The following is a 17,541-nucleotide window of genomic DNA, read 5'->3' as shown; positions in this document are numbered from 1 at the left end:
TATAGGTATGTAGGTGAGTAGCGGGATGTCCAACCCTAGTGAACCGGTCATGTCTACCCAACCTTTGTGAAATTTGTCATGGAGCGCCTCACGAACGAGGCTTTTTTTTCTTTTGATCTTTGTTTCTTTTGTTTTTGTTGGTCATGTTTGACCACATTTTGTGCTTTAATCCTTAAGTATTGTAAGATAATGTTTTGTCCTTATGTAGAATGATGTATGGAAGTATGTGGGTAATATTTTGATATGTATATAGTTACGATCATATGTGAGTTATTAACGTGAAAAGTGTTTTTGTTATGCCATATATGCACAACTAATTGAATAAAATTTATTAGTCAGCTTCCGCTTCTAGCTCCATATTACTAAGTATGTTTTGAATTCTATCTGAGGTCGTAGGTAATCTTATGGTTACTAGTTGGTTATGATCCTAACCTCTAGAGGCGGGTTCGGGTCATGACAGATATAGCCACTTGTATTTATTTGTTTATTTATTTATTTTTTAAGTAAATTGTTGAAAAATCTAAGCTAATGAGGATATAAGGCATTAGATTTAGTGAATATTTTTGTTGGTGGAGGTCCACCCTTTATGAAATAGTTAGGTAAGAAGTCCTTTCGTTTGTTTTGAAGGATATTTTGTTTTCAATTTTACCCCTTAATTTATCTATTGACCTTTTTATCCGTTGACTATCTGTTCAAAAAATTTCCAATTTGTTCACATTTTTTCCCTATCTATTTAATCTTTTTACCCTGTATGTTTAATTTTGAATACTTCCAATTCAAATTTTCGTTATCTATTTAAATATTTGTCCAAATAAAATTCTATCTGTCCACGTCCAAATTACTATCTATTCAATTTTTTTTTCTATCTATTGAAATACCAAGCAGCCCAAATCCTATCTGTTAGAATTTTTTTCTATATGTTCAAATCTTTTATTCTCTTTACCTGTCTCTTTCCCTATATGTTGCAATCTATTTCCATATCATCATCAACAACAACAGTTAATAAAGAAAAATAAAAAGAAAAAAAATTCAGATATAAATTTTGATCATATTTATTTTGTGAAGTCCCTGACTTTTGAAATTTCTTTTTTTAACCCTTACTTTTAAATTATTTCAATGTAGACTCTTGATTTCATTTTAACCCTAAAGTCAGAAACGCGTGCCAATCTAGAACTCACAAACCCTAATCGAACCTAGGAACTCAAGAATCATTTCCAAAACCATAATAATAATTAAATTAAGTCCATAATTATATTTTCTGCTCAAAACCTTAGGTTTCTGGTTCTCATTACAATTCGCTATTTAATTCGAAACAAAGAAACTTTAACCGACTTAAATTTTCAAATCCTAATTAAATTAAATACTGCACTTCATTCAATGTTCCAATTCATAAATTAAGGCCTTGGCCCTCATATTTTTCTTGAATCACAAATTGACCCCAAGTTAGTAACCATTATATATATATATATATATATATATATATGTATGTATATGTATACATACATGTACCAATTTCCTAATTAAATAAGTTGTACATGATGGTCGGCCAACCCCCCTAGGATATACTAGGATTTATTAGGATATACTAAGTACAAAAAATCCATTGAATCTTGGAGCAATTTTGAACTTGGGTATAAAGATAGCTTTGCTATATATGTGTATATATGTACTTGTAATTGGAAGGTGATTAATTACTCTTATACCTAACTGGATCATGATTAACAATATAATTAAGGTCCTAATTATCCATGATTCCATTACATTCAAACTAAATCAAGGCACTATTCAATTGAATTGGAACCAATGGGCATTTTGGATTTTTCACACCAAATTCTCTATAAATATATCATCCATCCCCATTTGTTGAACACATATTCACACTCACACACTACATTTCAACCGAGAGAGAGAGAAAAGAGAGGAAGAGACAGCTTGGTGGTGGAGAAGAAGAAAGGAGAAGGAAGAATTGTGCAAACATCTTATCTAGACAACAAGTAAGCCACAACACAACCCTCTCTTCTATTTTCCTCTTTCAAATACATGTCTTAGAGGTTCTAAACATTATTTTCAGATATGTTTTAATGGTGTTCTTTTGTCAAAAATGGAAAGAGTTGAGCCGTGTTCCACCTTTGCTTTTGTTTTCCCTTAATCGATGCTAAACTATCTTTTTCTACACCTATCGCTCATAACTCCCAAAGGCACACCTTAAATAAAAAATTTTGAGTTTAATATATATTATTTAGCATGTTTTCATCATAAAATAAGTGAAAAATTATCCATGGTTACCCCATTTTCTTTTGTTTTTTTTCTTCTCTTATTTTGTGCTCAAAGAACTGGTATTTACATTGCAAATATTCTAAAAAAATTCAAAAAAAATCTCCTTAGCCTCATTTTTATGTTAAAACCTTCCTTTAAGTGTTATCTTTCATGGAAAAAAAAAGAAGGTCTTATCGAAAAAGAGTGAGCAGTTTGAGAGAAAACTTGATTTTCGTAACAGTCGACGAATCTGGACAGCGCTGGAGTATTTCTTAAATAACTAAAATTCTAGAAAAGCTATGAAACTTCTGAAAAAGGTTTTGAAAATTAGATAAAATTGTCTACAAACCATAGGAAGGCCAAGTTTAGGAAAAATCTAAAAGTGTCTCTTTAATTTTAATCTTTAAAGTGCACCAAAACTGAAAATTTACTTTTGTTGATGAACTTATGTTCTTAAATTTCATGGATGTGCTTATTATCACTTGTTCATGCCTTTTTATTATATTTTCATGTGTTATAGTTATGTTTGTTATCATAGTCCTTTGAGGACACTCATGGTTATGTAGATATTATTGTCTTGGTAAGTTGTTCTAACTTTAACTTATAACATCTAACTCAAGGGGAAACTAAATGCGGTGGTATTGGGTTTTTGATCATTTGAATAATGATGAGATAATAATTAATTAAGCATGGATTGATGGGATGTGTTCCCTAGCTGAAAGTAAAGTCTTGCGAAAGTGGTGTTTCAGAACCCTTGAACAAATCGGTTATATTCAGACCATAGGTGCTTCGTGTAAGGAGAGAATGGGCAAGGCCCTTATTTTACCTATAATTATTGTTTGCTTATATACATATATATATATATATATATATATATCGTTTTATAATCATATACATATCTCCGCGTTACTTATGAGACCTTATGTTAATACCTCTTAAAAGCTGTCAAAAAGATAGCTTGCTATCTAAGATGGTTGGGCTTAGAAAGAAAGCTTTTTTGACTCCTCTGACCTTCCTGGTATCTTATTTATTTATTGACTAAAAGACTCTTTAGTGATGCTATCCTGACCCTTAAAGTAGAATTTGGGGTGTCACGTGTTTGTTCTATCTATTCATCAACAACAACAACAATAACAACAATCATCCACAACTACAAAAATAAATAATAATAATAATAATAATAACAAATTGTTCAACAAATACTTTGAAGCTTTACATCTCTTCTAGAGAGAAAAGTATTATATACAAGTTTATAGTAAATCCAGTGAACAATTTGGAAACAAAATCACATCACACCACACCAACTTCATCCTCACCAAGGATGGCACCAACTAGGATTCATGTTAATTGTGCATTAGTTTATGAGAAAACATCAACAGAAAGCTATAATTATAGTTGGGCATCCATTTTTGTTTGGGCATATATATATATATATATTTCTCAAAATCATATTCATTTATATACAGAGTTCAAAGTATTTGTGAGAAGATAGTCTAGATGTTTGGAGCTCAGACAACATTTGCGCCGAATATTTTAGGGCTTCTATGAGATTGTTGGAGTCCTGGTGACTGCATCAATCGGAGAATTAGGGTTTTTAATATGAAAGAATTGATTGAAGAAATATTGATTGATATATATGAATTACCAGTGCGCAATGCATATAGAAAGCATTGTGTTGAATGCCTACAATGCCTTTTGTGACGACCCCACCACATACAATGATTAGCACTTAATTGATTAAGGAGATTTGAATTTTAATTGCCAATTATTCTAATTTAATTTGGGATTTATGAAAATTATGAAAACCGATTTGTATATGACTCTATTGAGGATTTATTTTGGAATTAGAAATTGAAAGCTTAAATGGCTCAAGAGAGTACAAATGGTGAATTGAATTATTTTAATTTCGAGTATCGGACCACATGAAAGTTTAATTAAATATTCAATTCAGATTTATAAATTTGAGATTTGGATAATTGGGTCCGAACTGGAGTTAATTAAGTTATGAGGATTGAGAATTAAAGATTATTATGAATTAAATTTCTTTATGAGGTATTCAATTGAATATGTAATTTATTGATGAAAATCTTGAGTTAATCTAAAATTGAAGGCCTTAACAATGTGAGAAGCCAAAATTGATGATGAAAATAAATTTAATTTGATATTTGGAACCTTTTGAAAGTTTAATTAAAAATCTGATTCAGATTGATAGATTTGAATATAATTAATTGGGCTCTAATGGAAATTAATTAGACTAATTAAATTAGGTGGGATTTATGATTAGTTATGATTAATTTAGTTACATGTTAATCAAGATTTATTAAGAATAAGTGTTATTTAATTAAATTAATCTTAACCGTAAATTAAATTGTAGAATGATTTAGAGTTTGAGGATATATGTGGGTGTGTGCGCTGAGAAATCTGGGTGTGCAGAGAAATTTTGGCTGTTTGTGTGTGCAGGTGAGTGTTGTGCTGCACGTGTGCATTGTAAAGAGAGGAGTGTGTGTATATGAGGAGAGATAGAGTAGGCAACTCTATTTTATTGCTTGCTGGACGCATTATTGTGATAGAAGGAGATTGAGAACAAAAAAAGAAGCGTAGCTTCGTATTTGTTTTGGGCAAACCCGTGAGAGAGAGAGAGAGAGAAACTTAGAACTCATGTGCTGGAAATGGAGAAGAAAGGCTAAGGAAAAGCTTGGAAAAAGTGAAGAATTGAAGAGACACTCAAGAAATTGTGTAGAAACTCATCAAATTGAAAGTTTTGGGTAAGAAATTAAAGCTCAAATCTTGTGGACAAATCATCTAGAAGCTGAAATTAAGAGGTAATTAGATTCAATTGCATGCAATGAAAAATAAATTAGCAAGAAAATGAGTTAGGTTCATGATTATGGAAATTAACTTAGAAATTAATTATTTTGGGTTTGGTTTTGCATATCTTATATGAATTTGAGTCTTATTTTTACAAGCATGTAATTTGGAGAAATTAAAGAATTAATTCATGAACATGGTTAAGGTTAATCAATATGGAAATAATTGTAATTCTTCAATTGAGCTTGGGTTTGGAAACCTTGATATATATGAGATGTAAATTTACATGCACAATGAAGTTTTTAAGAATTAAGCCATGCAAGTTTATTATGCATTTGATTTTGAAGAAAAAATTTTGAAAACATTGAGTTCATGGAAAGGGTTTAATCATGGAGTCAAATGAGATTTTGATTTTGTTTTGAAACCTAAAAATTGGTTTGATTTTAATCTCTAATCCATGCATGTAATGTAATTTAAGAGTTTTAATTAATTTAAACATGTTTTGGTATATATTACATTAGTTAGTTTTATTTGAATTACATATATGCAATGTTTGCTAGGAAAATTGACAAGAAAATGAAGAATTGGAGCTAAGATTAAGTTTATGAAGTTTAATTTGAAATTAATTATTTTGGATTTGATTTTGGAAGTTGTAATTAAATTAAGCTCCATAAATTATATGCAATTTTATTGTGCATTTGATTTTGAAAATGAGCTTTAGAATCATGAGTTCATGGGTTTTGATTTAAATATTGTGCTTCAAGATTTTGAGAAAATAATTTATAAATAAATAAGTGTTTATGTTTTCTGAAGTATTTTCAAAGTTTTGATCAAGATTAGTATGGGTTTAAAGATTGAAAATGCACTAGGAAGCTATTTTTGAGAAATTTAGAATTCTGGAATTTTACAGGCCGCTCGAGCAGGCTAACTGCCGCTTGAGCACACATTGAAGGCTGCCAGTACTTTTGCAATCTTTACAGACCGCTTGAGTAAACAGCTATTTTCAGCACATTTTGGAAAATTGCATTTAGTTCATATTTTTATTCTCATCTCTTTCCAAAGCATTCTAGACGTCATTTATGGCTCAATAAAGATTAATAAGATAACAATCAACATTAATTAGTTGATTAAAGAATAAATCATTAACTTAGTAGATTGATTAAGAAGCCAAGTAAGAAATTGGTTTATTCAGAAAAGAATGATTTAGTAATGAAAGAATATATGAAATGAGAACCCGATTCATTTGCATAAGAAAGAATAAGCATAGTAGAACTTCGGACTACTTAGATAGAAAAAGACAAGAAAAGTCAAGTTTGATCAAGGAATTGATATTGCGTCTCAGTGTGTATATGTTATGTGTTTGTGTAGTCATACGCTATTGTCTGCCTGATCTGTCTGATCTGCTTCTGCAGCTATCTGTGAGTAATAATTTAGTAAAGCTATGTTCGATATGAAATACTTTCTGAACATTATGAGATGATATGAACTATTTTTGAATGATACAAAAGGCTATTTTGTGATTACATGAATGATGATCTAATTCTTTGAAATGTCTTTGTGGTATCCTTAGTGGAGGCCCTCACCCAGAGGAAATAATATTGTGGCTTATGGTCATGAGGCCCTTGCCTGGTGGAGATAACACCGTGGTCCAGGCCCTCGCCCGGGGAAAATAATACTGTGGCACAGGCCCTCGCCCGAGAGAAACAATACCGTGGCCCAAGTATGAAATATGTTACCTGGTACCGGAGGTTCCATTAAGGAACTTGATATGCTTGACCAACATGATATGTTACGCTAAAGGAAGTACCACACATGATTTGAATATGAATTGGAATATGAATCTGTTTTTGATATGAATACGAACATGACTATGTTTCTGATTTGGTAAGAGATTTGAAATCTAATTTTTGAATTTGATACAGACATCATTCATTAAAATCTTTACTATGTTATTATTCGATAGGCTCCAGCTCACTGTATTATTTATGTATATAGGTGACCAGGTCTAGAGCTTCTGCTTGGACTCTGTTTTGTCAGCCAACCTATGTGTCTCCTGTGGAGGTTTCAGATATGTCTAGTAGTTATGGCTAAGTGTATAAAGTTCAAATTTTGTTTTCTTGTTTGGTTAAACAAGTCTTTGCTTATTTTGTAAATAGGGTTAAGTCCTTTTTTGTCTAATCTGTATATATATGATGACGTAAGGGTGATGCATAAATATGTATATAAACAGTTTAAAATTTTTCCGTCTCATATAAGTCTGCACAACTCAATGGATGTTGTATATTTGTTATTTGCTTCCACTAGCCCCTAATATTATGTTAATCTGTCTCAGAGGCCTTTGGTAATCCCAGGGTTACTGGCCGATTACGATGCTAAACTTATAGGGGCTGGTTTGGGTCGTGACACCTTCGGAGAGCCATCACTATAATAAAACTGGGTTTTTACAGCTTCATATCAACGACATACAGTAATTTCCTAATCACGATATCTCTATTGCATAGGTTGTGAATGCTAATAACGATGATTTTTTTACGACTTGCAATTTTTGCTGTAAATAATAAAACTTTCTATGCGTGCATATAGCATGCCGTTAATACATCAATTATACACGACACACATATATTGGTTGTTAAAAATATTGAACATTTCACGGCGCACAAAAAGCTAGCCGTTAAAAATTTCACTTTCCACGACGTACAAAAAGCCAGCCATTTAAAATATTGCACTTTCTACGACATGCAATTGTTGTCATGAAAGGTATGACCAAAAAAAAAATGTAACGCCAAAATGAAAATTTCAAGCTCTAAACACCAAAAAATTAAAACAAAAAAAAATGAAAAAAAAAGAAGAAGAAGAAACAATCAAAAGCCCAAACTTTTCAGCCTTAACATCAATCTAAAAAGAAAAAGCTAGGAATTTAAACACATCTATAACCTATATTTAAAAGAATGAAGCTAGCAGGTGTTTTGAATCTAACTCATCAAATTCTCTTATTTGCCCCGTTGTTTTGTTCAGGGTGTTACTTGTGATGAGTCCAGACTGTTCATTCATCAATAGCCATGACATCTACAACCGATTAACCAACCAATCGAAGGCCACCATCTCTCCCTTCTTGAAGGTTCCTGTTTCAGTGATGACTTTGAAAACCCACATCTTCCACTGATCCTACCATTTAACTCGTGAAGAGCTCCTTCTTGGAGGTCCCTGTTGCTTGTGGTCTTCCTGAAACGGTGATGGCGGTGAATGTGTTTTGTGCAAGATTCAAGTGTTATGCAATAATCTCTTAGTATATTTATGGCCACACATACTGGATTGATGTATGTTCTATCAACTGGAACAACCTGGAGAAATTGAGGCGTGTCTTCTTCCACTTGTCTAGTATGTGATTATTCCTAATTTGTCTATTTCAGGCTCTATTCTTGTTCCTCACCATTGTTTAATTGTGTGCCCACCATGTGCGTCATCTCTTTTTTGTTCTCATACCCTTTTCATTGTTGGTTTCTGCATACATTCTTTAGTAAAAAAATCTACTTTTCTTCTAAATCAATCCAAAGGAACAAAACTGAGGTTTCTACAATTCTATCATTCTCATTTGATAAGATGGGTTATTATTAAATCATATCTATAGAAATCAAAGAGAATTTAGTGGAAGCTTGTAATGGCACCAAGTTTTTATTATACAGTGTCAAGCCTTCTATGTGCAGAAGGCAACGACAGTATTTCTGATGATGAGGTTGATTGTGCGGCTGTAAAGGAGCAGTTTGAGCCTACTAGGCATCACCGAAGGAATCATCAGGTATGGTTGATTAATTATATAAGAGTTTTGTTTCATAGAAATTCTATTGAAATTTAAAGTTGATAAGTTGGCAAAACATAATTTTTTGTACTGTAAACACAAGAAATGAATTTGAATCCACCAAGGTTGAGAGAAGAACCAATTAGTATTTGAGTTAAAGGAATTAGTTCATGTTAAGTGACTGTAACTATACACATCAAAAGCTTTCTTATTGAAATTATCCACCCTATGTTTGGTTGCTAAGAAAAGGCAAGGATAGAAGAAGAACCTGGGTGCTGTGAATCTTACATTTTACAGCATTTTGGCTTCTAAAAAATAAAGAAACTATAGAACCCAAGTCATACAGTAGAATTAAGCTCTTATTAGTGGATTTTTTTGTGGACAAAACTACAAATTTTATCAATTTATTTGTCTTTCTTACCTTTTTTCAGCAAACAACTAGACAAAATTAGAGCCAAAACAAATAAAAAAAGACCCAAATAGCTCTGATCATATCAAACTAAGGCATTAAAACAAAGAAAAAAAGAAATGAGAAAAGATAAAAACTCTATCGCGATCGAATCAGAAAAAAAAAATTTAAATCATCGCAAAAACACCAAACAACTCCTACTCATAATCAATATAGAAAATTTTGAAGAATGAACCTCAAGAGTTTAATACATTCAGAAAATTTAGGCGAGGCATTAAATCAAACAGCGATTGTGTACATCAAATCTTACACTTTAATCTTTTTCGGTTAAAGATTATGTTTTGTTTGTTATGATTTGTCGTAGGTAAAATGTCAATTGTGCGAACCGAACTCTTGTTGTTCGTTAGAGGATCTTATTAGTGCAATCTTTTCCCTAATTCATCGATAGAGAAGAAAGAGATAGTTTGACTGATGATGCACCAAAATGCAGTGTCGGTAGCCTGCATGGACTATCCATTAAATAATGGGAAATAAGAAATCTTAAAAACTACACATTGATATAATCATCCCAAACTTTATTATCAGTTGTCATGATTTGGTTGAGTTTCATCCCAGCTGAACCCTTTCTGGTCAATAAGATTTTTTATAGCCTTGTAGAGATTTCTCATTGTTTCGTGACGATTCTTCAAAGCATCTTTTCCATAATGAAATTTGAATTTCATATTGAATAAGTGATCATCAATCTAATTCTCCTTGCCAACCTACTCTAGTAGAGATTTCCCAAATCCACAAACAATTCTAAACAAATCCTTTAAACATTCAAAAGCTTCTATTAAAATCTCCAACACGGTTCAAAACTTCAATTGTCTTGCGACTCATCCCATGAGCATAGATACAAATTTAAAACGATAAAAAATAAATGAATAAATACTAATCCAATCCTTGTTTAGGTTTTGTCTACTTCAACATATATTCTTCTTTACTGTAGGACCACATTTAAATCCACCAAAATCAGTTTAGAATTAGATAAGCCAGAATTCCCCACAACTATCAACAAGAAAAAATAAAAATAAAAAAGTAACCAAGAAAATAATCTCACAAATCGTAACCATGTTTGAGGTGAAAAAATATTCTTCTTTTGTACTCAAATTAATATTTATTTCACTTGTACATCCAAATTGCAAGCTGCTAAAAAGAAACCAACCTAGAGTTGTAAGCAGATCTCTTGTATTTACACCATGTGAATTCCTTGTACAAACTTTTCTTCTCCTCCTTTCATTAGTGAACATGAAGGTGTTAACTTTTCACTCAAAGGTGGGCCTCCAAGGCAAATGATTGACACCCATGGTTTCAAATTGTTAGCCAAAACTCTGTACTTTACAATCCTAAACCTCCTATTAGTTATCACCTGCGCCAAATTGAAAACCCCAGATTAGTAAAGTTTACAAGAGAAGTAAAATAAAAAGTAAACCCCCACAGTAAAAAATTAATAAATACAGTATGTGAGAGAGATAGAGACCCATTAAAAATAGAAGATTAAAAAATAAAACTCATCAAAGAAAAAGACCAAGGATGTAAACAGATCAAAACCCATATGAAGAAAAACGAAAATTAAAGAGAACATGTAGAACACGCAATTTGCATAGAGAATCATCTATACCTACACAAATTACTAATGTTGTTTTCCAATTAACTTCGCAAGGAAAACTCGAAAGTAGATTTGTTTTCAGTTCCAACTTTGATCTGCATTGGTGCTAGAGAGAAGAAAAAGAGAGACGACATAAAGCAATCATTTCAATCGGCTTACCCACAAAGTTGCATTTCAAGGTAACAATGGGCCATTTTATTTTTTGGTCGACAATTTCATGAAATGTAAGATGTGGTTATGATTAATAAAATATAAAATAAGAAATATTTGTGTATTTTGTGTTGGAGATTTTCTCAAAGAAACGTTGTATCTTTACCTTGCTCTATTATTTCTATCAACAATAATGCGACCCCCACGCGTGTAAGCACGTGGGGGTCCAACTAGTTAGACACAATAATAATAATAATAATAATAATAATAATAATAATAATAATAATAATTTAAAAAAATGAAACAATCCTCCTCTCATGTCCTCTTATTCTCTTCTCTCACTCTCGCAAATGCTCACAATCTCTCTCTCGTAGACCGGCGTCTGAAGATATCCCCATTTTCTCACTCTCTAGCAATGGCGATAACTCCCCATCAGTGACAACATCGGTGTCTCTAAATCTCCCTTCGACATCCAGATATAGTTTTCCTCTCTTCTAGGTCATTTTTTCGAGCACAAAGTGAACACTGGACTGAGCATAGTTGAGATTATATATCTTTTATCGCTCTCATGCTCCCTCATAATCTCTCTTCTCTTATGTGCCTAGAATGAATACATAGGAATTTTTTTGCTATATATGCTAGTGTGTTGGGTTGATTCTCCTCTGTGTGTTTAGAACGAATACATAGGAATTTTTTTAGTTTGGGATTAGCACCGTCCAATGATATCGTTGTGTAAGGCTAGTAATCGTTTCTTTTCTTTTCTTTTTTTGATAAGTAAAGGAAACAAAAAATGCTAGTAATGTAATTTAATTTCCATTGCCCAGCATATACTAGGAACTGAATGAATTTCATAAGGGAGGGTTATGCTCTTGCACACATGTTTCCTTCTTGTATAGATAATAGAACTAACGTGTAGATTTATATTTGCTCTGAATCTGTGATACTACTCTTTTGAGGAGACAACTTACTTTTGTTTCTCTATATTATCTTGGAGTAAGTGTTGAATTTTAGTAGAAAAATAATATCATTGCCATTTATTTTTCTAGATTATCCTCTTGAGGTGTTGTTGGAAACTGTTTCTCAACTCTTCTAGTAGATATGTTTTTCTTCTCTTCCTAGAAAGCTTCTATTTTGTTGTTGATGGATCCAAAGTTTTCTTGATTCACCATCACAATAGCACCTAGCTAAGTCAACTAATATGTTAATATTATTCTATGTATTGTTTTTTTTTTTTAATTTATATTAAGAGTCTGAATTGTGTGTTAGTGATGTAAATCAAAATCATAATATCTTAGTAAGCTGTATTTGGTGTTGAAATTCAAAAAAGAAGAAAAAAGAAAAAAGAAAAGAAAAAGAAAAAGAAAAGAGAAGGTATTTAAAAGTGTCAAAGCACTTAACAGAAATAAAATTCGGCTCAAATGAAACCTATACAGTTATCAATTTCAATGGATAATTTCTTGTTTTATTGTGTTGAATAGATTCAATTATTGCTTTAGAAAATTTGTGGATAAGATCAAAAAAATGCTTCCTTGATGATTTTGCACAAGTACATTCAAGTGCCTAATAATTTATTTTCTTATAATTATCTTTAGGGGGACCAGTTATCCTCCCTTATGGCCGTCAAAGGGTTGTTAACAGCCACTTGATGTTAGCAATAAATTTACCTTCAATGTAATATATGGGATTCTTTCAAGTAAATTACTTGTTTACTTATGGATGGAAACTTATTACATTTTCTTTAATGACAACATAAGAAAATAATTAACATTCTTGAAAGTTCTCGTTGCAGATTTCAGTAAGATCTTCAAATTTAAATTTGTTCACTTGGGAGGTAATGAAGTCAACACCACTGAGTTCAATATTTTTTGCAATGAGCCTCACTCCGCTAGCTCGCTGAGTGACTTTGCTTATTTGTTTTCCCTCTAATTATGCCTCTCATCCGCTTTGGAATTACCTCTCATTTCTTAAGGTGTATGTAACACTCCCGGTTTCTATTTCATCAGAGGTGGAAGAAAGAGAATTATGTGAAAGAAAAAGAAATTACATTGCATAGGGGAGGTGGAAACACGAAGAAAGGATATGTTATGGCTGAGAAACCCCCCAAGAAGAAAGGATACATTTAGCTGCACTGTAATACAACTCCCAGGGCATGTGAGAATTTCATCACACTTTGTAAGCGTGGCTATTACAATCACTACTAAAAAAAGTACTTTTTGCGACCATTACAAGTCGTCGCAAATAATAAAAAAACAGTCGCAAAAGACTTTTTGCTACGGCTCATGCGACGGCAAATGAGGGTCGCGAATGTGGGGGTGTCAAATACTTTTTGCGACCGCAAAATAGCAGTCGCAAACTATTTGCGACCGCCTAACCTACTTATAGTGTAATAACCCGACCCTCGTACATGTTTTCTGATATATTTTCGGACCCTATTTGAATGCTTATTGTGAAATCCTATGAGGAATTAAGGTTAAGTAAGTGAACCTCATGTTTAAGGATGCCTATCTATTTAACAAGAAAAGTTTCTGTTACATTAGAATGTTTGGATCAGAAATTGGAAGTCTTAGGGGCTTAATTATCTGAAATTGATTTTATATATGTGATCAGCATAATTTTTAGGTAATATTAAGCATTTCTGGGAAATTTCAATTTCGGATGTTTAAACGATTGATTTTTGTCCTTATTCAATATCTATATATGTATGTCTATAAGATCCTCAATGAGCTCAAGACTTAGGAACCTTCTCATAAAATATTCCCTGGGAGAAAAGTGAAGAGAGGCTAGGAACAAGGACGAATTGAGAGAGATTGAAGCCAAGGTAAGTTTAATTTCCCTAGTCCAATCCTTTTCCTCAATTTGAAATAGGAAGTTTTTGATTTGGTATGATCTCAAGTGTGATGAAAGTCTTGGATGTGTGTGTGTTGAAGTTTTGATATGATAATCTTATCATTTATGTGTCTCCTTCATTATCAAGTTGGTATTCATTCTTATGATCATGACTTTGTGTATCTATGTTATGTTATGTGCATGTGAAGTTAAGAACCTCAAGAAATGGAATTGTGTTTATGAATTTCAACCTTGGTCAATCAAATTGAGTTGTGTTCATGGGTTTGATTCAAGTTAGATTGTTGTATGTTGTACTTTAAATTACATGCTTTTTGAACCATGATTTAGCAATGAAAAGATCCACCTTGGAGCCTTACAAACACTCCCAAAAGAAAGAGGTTTGTTGAAATTTTCGGGCCAAAACAGGGCAATCGCCGCATGTGCGGGAGTCACTGCCGCATGTGCGGCAAATGCTGAATTTTTGAGGGTTGGTTCTGCTTAAAAGGCACGTGCAGGGCAATTTTGCCGCACGTGTAGGGGAGTTTGCCGCACGTGCGAGGCTCACAGCCGCACGTGCGGCCCATGCTGAAAAACATGGATTGCACCGTTTTGCGTGTAGGGCCCTCTAATGTTGTCGGAATATATATTTGATGCCTATTCGATATTTATAAATTCCTTCGGAGTAAAGTGAAATGGAAAGTAACTTGATATGAAAGATGAACTAAAATGTAAGTTTGGAATGTGTGTAGGGCACACTCCGGGAGGAACAAGCACGTCATCACAACGCTGTGAGTAGTAATACACTTCACATATAGCTGATGATTGTCATTGGCATTCTATTAACGCATGACTATTATACATGTAACTATGCAAATAAAGCCAAGCATGAAAAGAAATAAAGGAAAGAATGAAATATATTCACATGACTCTAAGTGTTTATAAGACCCGGGGCCTATGGCCATTCCGTATAAGTTGCTATGACATGAAACAAAGTGCTACACGGAACTAAGTGCTACGATGTGAGTCACCTCTAGAATCCGTGTGAGGCACCTCTTGAGTTCATACGAGTTTATCCAAGGGCGTAATGCCAATCTATTTAAGGGCTTTGTGCCACTATGTTTAAGGGCTTCGCGCCACTATGTTTAAGGGCTTTATGCCACTCTATTCAAGGGCTTATAGCCATTATGTTTCAAGATGTTATGATTCAAGCTATTATGTTTCAAAACTGGGCCTAAGGTCGTTATGAAATAGTACAGAATCAGACTAACTATGTGTGCACTTTCATACGCATTGATCTATTATGTTTCAAGTTAAGCATTGTTTTATTTAGGTATTACTATTCACTGAGCCTGGCTTACTCTGTGTTATGTCTGTTTCTGTAGGTAACCAACCAGGTGGTCAGTCCTAGCCATGACACCCGTTTTCTTTTGTCAATCCTCGTGAGTCCAGGCACCTTACGAGGCCACTTATTTTGTGAAGTTTGTTAAGATGATTGGCCTACTTTTTGGTTTCCCATCTAAGGTTGAATGTATATAACTTCAATGGTTTTGTTTACGCCCGATTTTAGGGCTGGGACTGTATATGTGTATGTATATAGCCAGCTAAGGGATATTGTTTTTGGACTTTACCTACTTATTTTGATGTATGTGATCCTGGCATGGTACTAGTAGCTCAATGGAGTTGTTTGTCTCATTGTTGTTTTTATAGTTAGTGCTTCCGATAAGGCCCCGTATGTGATGTATACCAGGTTAAATGTCCGTTTCTGAATAGGTCATGCCCAAACTTTTAGGGGCAAGTTTAGGGCGTGACATATAGCGACTGATATTTTGCCATCGCAAAAGAGTTTAAAAAAGGCCTACAATGTATTAGCGACCATCTTCTTACCGTCGCAAAAAAAAAAAAACAAAAAAAAAAAATACCTACAATCATATATATATATGCAAATATTATATACAATAAACGTAAAGACATATTTGCAAAAATCTCAACATTCATGCATTATTTTCCATTATTTAAAAAGGCCTACAATGAGAACTTTCTCTTTTGGAGATTATGGGGCAGCCCAAATCCAAGCATTCAAAACAAACAATAAGTCTCTCGAAAGGGAAAAATATAAACATGTAGAGGATATTGCATTAGACATTGATTTCAACTGTTCCAGTGACGTCTTCCAACTAGAAATGGCCATCCTCTAACTAAGATATAACACCCATGACCTATCTTCCCCCTGTTAGCCCAATGAGACTCTGAATTAGAGATATCTGCCCAACATATGCACATAAATAAGCATACTTTGTTTAATTAACATGTGTCTCCAATCTTGATATGTTTATGTGCAAAACAGAGAGACGGGTTACCTCACAGCTGCCGAACTGAGACCTTTCAGTATCAAATGCAGGCTTAGAAAAATGCTGATCACGAGAAAGCCTGTGGAGCAACAAGAGAAATCTATCCCTATATAAAGTGGCTTTGGCAGAAGCATCACCATGAATGAAAATCTTTCCTGTATGCTATAATTCAAAAAAGAAAAATGGCATAACTAACACCACCTAATCAAATGTTCAAATTAACATGAACATAATCCACATCAATGAGAATCTAATCTAATCATAATAATTTAATAAATGAACATAATCCACAGCACAGACAAGGAATTTCAGTATAAAGGCTCAACGGTAAATAAATAAAAATAACATGCCAAGAAGGCAATGGGTTGGAGTTGTGACAAGATTTTATCAGTGTTAAAAAGATTCATTTAGCCACCCGTCAAAAGATATAATCTGTCCAGTTGAAAGTCATTCAGCTAATGCAGAGATGTAATTGCAGAAATTTGCACCCCCTTAAGTGTAAGAAAACAAGAAAAACTCTGGGGCTTGCTTCATCTATTCCTTCAATTGCAAATGCAACTAGTTGAGATATTGCCACTTTAAGCCGATAAAACAAAAATCCAACCATAGCCTTTGGCTTTGTTTCCTGGATCTTTTGCAAATTATATATTAGGCATTCTTTTTTCTAGTTATCTGTTGTGATGACAAAGTAGATACACAGATTACCCTAGCACCCATAAGTTGCCATAGTCATGCAAGAACTCCAATTAAACCTACTTAAGTTTTTATCTCCAGTGTCCTACCCTTCAATACCAAAGATTACTTAACTACTAATACGAACCCCTTGGGAAAAACTCACCATTGATTGTAAGGGGAGAGTGCCCAAGAGTTTTATATGCACATGGCCATGGCCTATGTTAATCGATGTGGGATCGTAACATATCACGCCACTCAATACCTGAATCCTTTGCCATAGAGATCACTGTAGACTGAGATGCTGATAAAAAAATCATTGCAGAATCAGACTCAGGTTGGTGGACGGGTGGGGTGTGGGCCAGAGACAAAAGCAATTGCATCTCGACTCTGTAAAGCACTACAAGGAGAAGTGAAATGCACAGAGAAAGATGGGTACAGGTTCTTAGAAAGACCTGTGACTTAATGATCGATCTGGGCCAAGATAGAGCAGAATGGGAAAAGAGGAAACTTCCAGCCCAATCCCAAAATTTGAATGTTAAATTCCTTCTTTAGAACATACGGTGCCTTAATTTAATTTAAGATGAGAAAAAAGCTCTTACAGAAGTGTGATGCTGGGAAATTAGCA

General features: G+C 33.3%; 1 protein-coding gene across 4 annotated transcripts; it reads left to right on the top strand.

Moving 5' to 3' along the window:
• Window positions 1–4,814: 4,814 nt before the first annotated feature.
• Window positions 4,815–15,784, top strand: LOC114320846 (uncharacterized). Of its 4 annotated transcripts, XR_014366781.1 has the most exons (7): window positions 4,815–5,021; window positions 6,635–7,531; window positions 8,080–8,860; window positions 10,972–11,096; window positions 13,780–13,885; window positions 14,643–14,681; window positions 15,276–15,782. XR_014366781.1 is itself a non-coding variant. In XM_028267919.2 (6 exons), exons 3-6 carry the CDS (start codon window positions 8,723–8,725, stop codon window positions 15,277–15,279), a joined length of 306 nt encoding a protein of 101 aa, XP_028123720.2. In that variant the 5' UTR covers window positions 4,815–5,021; window positions 6,635–7,531; window positions 8,080–8,722; the 3' UTR covers window positions 15,280–15,784. The 4 variants fall into 4 exon arrangements, 1 of the variants encoding a protein (XP_028123720.2); XR_014366780.1 differs by having other exon boundaries at window positions 8,080–11,096; window positions 15,276–15,784; XM_028267919.2 differs by lacking the exon at window positions 13,780–13,885 and having other exon boundaries at window positions 15,276–15,784.
• The last annotated feature ends 1,757 nt before the right edge of the window (window positions 15,785–17,541 follow it).

The sequence above is a fragment of the Camellia sinensis genome, chromosome 4, assembly GCF_055761805.1.
Source record: "Camellia sinensis isolate YWXY chromosome 4, ASM5576180v1, whole genome shotgun sequence".
NCBI classification, from domain to species: Eukaryota; Viridiplantae; Streptophyta; class Magnoliopsida; order Ericales; family Theaceae; genus Camellia; species Camellia sinensis.
Note: the sequence above shows the minus strand (reverse complement) of the source record. Positions and strands in the feature narration are given on the sequence as shown.